This window comes from Halyomorpha halys, unplaced genomic scaffold (assembly GCF_000696795.3).
Source record: "Halyomorpha halys isolate HHAL.00 unplaced genomic scaffold, Hhal_1.1 Scaffold746.1, whole genome shotgun sequence".
Lineage (NCBI taxonomy): Eukaryota > Metazoa > Arthropoda > Insecta > Hemiptera > Pentatomidae > Halyomorpha > Halyomorpha halys.
The window spans coordinates 702,142-708,973 of record NW_027107304.1 but is presented as its reverse complement, the minus strand read 5'-3'; the positions used below and the strand labels follow the sequence as shown (position 1 = coordinate 708,973).

General features: G+C 32.5%; 1 protein-coding gene across 2 annotated transcripts in view; it reads right to left on the bottom strand.

The window, feature by feature from the left end:
- Positions 1-6,832, bottom strand: part of qin — a 347,449-nt gene that overhangs the window by 7,701 nt on the left and 332,916 nt on the right. For both annotated transcript variants that reach the window (XM_014428743.3, XM_014428744.3), the window contains 3 exons: positions 4,190-4,303; positions 3,381-3,680; positions 1,849-1,974 (listed from right to left, as the gene is read on the bottom strand). In XM_014428743.3, the coding sequence (XP_014284229.1) occupies positions 1,849-1,974; positions 3,381-3,680; positions 4,190-4,303 (540 nt within the window). The remainder of the gene's footprint in view (positions 1-1,848; positions 1,975-3,380; positions 3,681-4,189; positions 4,304-6,832) is intronic.

Here is a 6,832-nt window from a genome sequence, read left to right as displayed (position 1 = left end):
ATTGTTGTTTGATAAAGATAGGAACAGATGAGGGAAATTTAAATAATTTTCACCGCCCTGTTTCGGCGTATTTTAATCAAATATGGCCCCTACGTGGCGAGTTTTGAACCAAATTGTTGTTCGATAAAGAGAGGAACAGGTGTGTGAAATTTGAATAACTATCACCTCGCTGTTTCGGCGTATTTTATGGAAATAGGGCACCCATGTGGCGTCTTTTGAATCAAATTGTTGTTTAATAAAGAGAGGAACTGGTGTGAAATTTTAATAACTTTCACCGCGCTGTTTCCCCGTGTTTTATAGAAATAGGGCCCCCATGTGGGGAGTTTTGAAGAAATTGTTGGTCGATAAAGAGAGTAACAGCTATATTTATATAAATAACCAAATTTGAATGAATGAATAGATACCATAGACCAGCTTGCTATGGTATGCTAGGTATAATTAATCATTTGAGTTATTCTTCATCAGTATTGTGTTTATCAAGTTACTATGATATTATTCTGAGGTGGCATGCAGGGATTCATAATTATAAAGTGAAGTCTTGTTTGCATTTGTTTATTATATACAAATGAGCTAGAATAATCTTATGACAGAGTATGGTAGACCTATTTACCTAAAGTTAATTACTATTCTATAAATCGAGAAATATCAGTTGGGATCTTTTATATTCATATTGACTCTTAAGTTTATCAATTCTACAATTATGATTACTATTGCCATCGAACATACATACTGAAAGTTCTTACTTATCTCGATGTGTCTGTCAGCTTTGGCGATGGCGGCAATTGTTCTCCACTCCGTGGGTTTTCATTCTCTCCCTCCAACGTTACCTCCCTGAACCTCTGGACTGTTATGGCTACCTATCTCTGCCTTGTCTTTTCCTCTTGTGTCTCTTCTGCTCACCCTGCTCCCCTGGCTGTGCTCTCCCTTATTCTGTCCCCACTGCCAGTTTTCCTCCTCTTTTATTCTTTTTTTTTCCTTTCCATTTCAGGGTTGCGGGAGCAGTGGGGTGTGGGCTGGGGTTTGCGCATGCCACTGCTTCCAAAGATCAACAATTTTTTTATTTTTTTATAAATGAATTATTTAATTATTAAATTGTTTACTTTGGTGCAGCCAAGTGCTAGGTTGAGCGCCTTACTGATGGGGCTGCACTTTGTCCACTGCATCCGTTTGGTAGGTCCTCCTGGTGCGCATCTGTCTGGGTGCCTCTTGCAGTTACCAGGCTGGTCCAGCCCTCCTGGTCTCAGTCTGGGTCAGCTTCTGGTGGGTCGCTGATGTTCTGATCCTTGCCTTCTCATTGGCCAATCTCAGCTCCACTCCTTTACTTCGAGTCCCTGAGGAAGGGAGGAAGTAGGGCCTAGGTCATTCATTGCCTTTGAGGTTTTCTACCTCAGGGGGCTTCCTTCCCTTTTGATCCCGATCCTAAGAATTAACAATTTATGTCTTGGAAATAAGGAGTATGCGTGATATACACAGGTGGTCTCGCTTTACCTTTTCTTGATGTTTAATATATTTTATGGCCTAGATCATTTTCTACATCCACCATTTATTTAGGGTGTCCAACCTAGGTACTTTCTTCCTAGGTGACACAGATGTTTAATGGTATTTTTTTTTTTTTTACACCACCAAAGGAAAAAATGTTTACTTACATTTAATTTTGATTTTCTCTTATCCTAGGAGGTATCCTCTAGACATCTCAAAACATTGTTAAATTGACCAACAAAAGTGTTCCTGATGTTTGATCGTTCATCATTCCAATTGAAACATACATCAAACTACTAATACTATAAAAATAAAATAAATACAAAATCAGGCTAAATATTTAGTAAACAAGCTAACAAACAATTTTACCACAGGATCCTCTTCTACATCTTCGATATGTAAAATAAGTTGGATCGGAGATAAGAATGCTGTCACATCTACAATCAATGATTTCACAACAGGCGGAATTTCAAAGTTCTTAAATACTAACTTTGGCTGAAACAAGGAGTAAAATTTTATTACTGTGGGTGTAATGTTTTCTAGAAAGTTTGAAAAGTGATTTAATAAACCAGTATAAGTAATAAAGGAACTGTTAAAATCAATTAGTATTACATTTTTCCCATTTATTGCATAAAACATTATTACATTATATTCAACACTGGAACTTAAATATTAATTTTATTATATCTGTATGTAATATATTAGCATTCTTAATTTTTTTTTTAAATACAGAATAATTTTTTATTTGATAACTAGCTGTACCTTGCAGTTTTATCTCCGTTAAATTATTGATAATATATGTCTGGTTTTTTATTTCTTTATTTTTTAAATTTCTGTATTTTACTCTAAGAGACTAAAAACCAGTTTCATATACTGATAAAATTATATGGACTTGTCCCAGAATAAGTAAAGAATATTATTTTTTCTGTGATTTTTATTTTTTGTTTCGGGATAAATATTCATTATTTATTTATTTATAATCATAAAAATTCTTTCTTGAGACTGGCAATTTTTTACTAAATAATTCAAAACATTATCCAAATTATAGTCTCAAAACTTTTATTGTTTTTACACGTCCAACGTTTCGGCCAATTCGGCCATCTTCAGGGACAATCTTAATTCACTTTGAAACATATTATTTAATCATTCCAAACACTTCATACAGGCTATTCTGCCCAGGTCAAAACACTTTTATCCAATAAGTCAAAAATCTATTAAAAATTACAGTCAAAAATATTTCTCATTAACCACTATCATACAATTTACACACAAGAAAAAGTGTATGATAGTGGTTAATGAGAAATATTTTTGACTGTAATTTTTAATAGATTTTTTACTTATTGGATAAAAGTGTTTTGACCTGGGCAGAATAGCCTGTATGAAGTGTTTGGAATGATTAAATAATATGTTTCAAAGTGAATTAAGATTGTCCCTGAAGATGGCCGAATTGGCCGAAACGTTGGACGTGTAAAAACAATAAAAGTTTTGAGACTATAATTTGGATAATGTTTTGAATTATTTAGTAATTCATTATTTAATTATTACTTATATTTTTGTCCACATAATTCCCATGTTGGTAATTTACAATAGAACTTACATAGATCCTAATAATAAAGTCAGGTAAAATAATACTGATATAAAATGAAGAAATGCAATTAAAGCCTTAAAATACCTATTCTGGGCTTATCTTCCACTAAAAACCTATACAGCCCAAGATTTATTTTCCGGGCGTTCATGAAAAATATATTGACTGTCCCTGAGGGGTGATTATGATTTTGAACTAAAGTACTTTGTATTATGTGTTACTGGACCAAGTTCTCCCACCCCTCAACATGTTCAAACATCATTTCCTTAAATATACTTGTTTACTAAAATGTCTTGCAAAATTATGTGACACATACCATTTCTTTCTTAAGTAAAGAATTTAAAATAGATGACCAATGTAAGATGGGGGTCTTCTTAACTTCATTTTCAATTGTATTTAGTTCTTCTATCTTCACTGTTTCCATAACTGGTTTCAATTCAATAGTGTCACACACTGTTTCTGATTCTGATTTGGTATTTACTACTTCATCATTATTATCGCCAATTTCATCGGAAACATCTTTGGTGTTTTTGAAGAAATTTCTGTAAATGGCTAAACCATCTCTAACCATTTCAGCGACATAGTCACAGCCTTCTGGCAGTTTAAGTTGCTCAATCTGAAATAATCAAAAAATTAATAACCAATTAAAGCAATAAAACTTTATTAAACAGAAGCTATCAAGTAAATGTATGAGTTGGAATTCTTAGTTGAACATTTATTAACATAAAAATCAAAATCAGATATTAAAACTAAATATAAGATAAAAATATTATGTATGATTTTCAATTTTATTAAGGGAGATATGGCAAGTTATTATTGGGAACAATCCCTGGTTTATCTGCGGATACAAACTAACTTAAATAAACCCTGCTTTAGCAACCTTTATTATTATTCACAGTAGATTCCCTTAAGTACCTATTTTATATCAGGGATGAAAACTAACATTTCACTTGTTCCTAGTAACATATTTCCCCTTCACAAATATATAACTCTTAAAACAGACCTATTGTATTTTCTACTACAAGTACGCCTTTTATCATATTTGTTGTTGTTGAATGTTTATCATGATTGTTCAGCAATTTAAAAAATAAATAAAATAATAAAGTAATACAAACAAATAAATACCCCAAATAAATCAGAACCAGGAATCTTGACCAGTTTTATCTGACAATTTTTATCCACTATATAGTATTGAATAATTTCAACATCCCTTTGTTTCCACATACCAGATGGATCCATCTGAAATGAAGACAAAATTAATGATACAAGAGTTAAAACATTCTTCCTAGTTATTTGCAAATAGAAAATATCATATTCATACCAAAAGTACAAAAAAGTTCATATAGACAATAGTCCATTTCTATACAGAAATGGAAAAAATTGATATTTTGTATTTTTGTAAGAGCCAAATTTTTTGTTGACTAGGAAGTAATATTTAAAAAACTGTGTAACTTAAAGAATAGTAAATTAGACAAAACGTCCTTTACAAATAAAATTTTTGTAAGGTGTTTTCAAGCTAGTGGGAAAAGATTTTTTTCAACAAAGGATTACATAGAATGATTTTATGCTGAAAACCATTGTTTTTGGCGATTGACAATTTGCACGTGCGGAACGGTATTCCCAGATTGATATCAAACATAAAAAACTCAATTTCCCACAAGAATTTGTCATCATAATTGAGAATCAGCAATCAACCATAAGAGTTCATCATGACAGGCATTTGTGCATACTCGGTCGGCCGAAGGCGTTTAAATTATGATAGCGGATTTTCATGGGACACTGAATCCTCTGTAGTCTGTAGTAGGTAGACGTATTTTTTATTGCAATTTATAATAATTCAGAAATATTTTGTTATTTTTTTATTTGATAAATGATTTATTTAATTAATAAATCCTTACGAAATATTTCAGGGCATTTTTGAGTTTTGACAATGAATTTTTCCACCGTGGCAGTTTTTCCTGCATTTTCAAACTTTCCCCAGCTTTCCAGGTCGCTAGAAACGCTCTGTATATAATTTAATTTGTATTTTGTATTTATCTTTGTATTCAATTTAATTTTCCATAGCTGGGATCTTGAAATTGAAATGGGCGAATGGACTACACTTTTGCTGATAATACAAGCAACTGTCACATGTATACGCTTAATAGAATATCATTTAAAGTAAGGTAAAGTTAATAAAATATGAACCCTAAGAAAGCTGTTCAAGTCCAATTCTCGAGATACAGATTTTTAAAAAGTAACATTTCATGAAATATACTGAAAAATCAGAGGTCAGTAATTTATTGTGGGCAATCTTTATCTCAGCAACCATTAGAGGTACAGATGTCTTATCACAGTACAGGTGTCTTAGCACTCAAATTAAAATTAGTTTAATGTTCTATAATGTTGTTTTTGACATCTATCTTCATAGGAGTTGTAGTTTTTATTTGCTGAAATAAATTGATTTTTAGTTGTTCTGACAAAATTTCATATGAAAAATTCATATCGTAAAAACTACAACACCTACGAAGATAAACTTTATAATGCATTCAACTAGTTTTAATTTGAGTGCTAGCAGACAGCAGACATCTGTAGGTCTCATGGTCCCTGAGATTCAGTTTTCATAGTGTTTGGCTTAAACAACTAGCAATCATCTTGTTAATTTATTTTGGCAAATAACGTGAAAACTACTACTCCAACGAGGATAAATGTCTATAACTACTTCATAGCACATAAAACTAGCTTTAATTTAAGTGCTAATAGACATCTGAACGTCTCATGGTCCCTGAGATTCAGTTTTCATAGTGTTTGGCTTAAACAACTAGCAATCATCTTGTTAATTTATTTTGGCAAATAACGTGAAAACTACTACTCCAACGAGGATAAATGTCTATAACTACTTCATAGCACATAAAACTAGCTTTAATTTAAGTGCTAATAGACATCTGAACGTCTCATGGTTCCTGAGATGTAACCACAATAAATTAACCAACTACTGATTTTTCAGTATATATTTCATAAAATGCTGCTTTTTAACAAATGTCTCGGAAACTATTGACAATAAACAGCTCTATTATGGCTCATATTTTAGCAAATTACTCCACTTCGAATGATGTTCTATTAGGCTTTCTAATCTTTCAAAGGTGAGAGGATCTCCGAATGAAAAGTTAATTTTTTTTTTTTTACTTTTGACACCCTCTAGCTCTACTTGGCCAACTCATCAATTTTTACTAATAATTAAAGCTAGTTTTCATTAAAGTAATAAAAAATTTGGGTTAAAAAAGTGATTTTTTTTCACTAAGCTCTTGCACTAACAAATAAGACTCTGGCGTGGAACAGCGTCAACCGAAAGAGAGGAAGGGCAAAATAAAGATGAACTCGTTAAGTATATGATATCAGTTGTTCTGTTATTTACATTAGTAAAAAGCAATCATTTGAAAAATAAACTTTTAATGTCGATTCATTGTTCACAGTTATGAATTATCATAATTGTGTAATAAGCCTTCCCCGCCCGACCCGCCCCGCTAAAACCCCGGAGAGCGAGGGCCCTATATCACTTTCGAAATAGTAGCTTAAAACGGGAAGGAGATAGTTTAATCGAGCAATATTTAAAAAGCCCCTGAAATCGAAAAACGGCATCAAACCCGCCACTCCCGCCCTCCATGGTAGCCTTACTTATCTGTCTTTTAGAACGGACAATTTCAGCGAGTAGGTTGGTCGACTAACGACATGTCACAATCTCACAAGAGGAGACCGTAACGCTAAAAAAAAGGCCATCCTTCCCCGCCC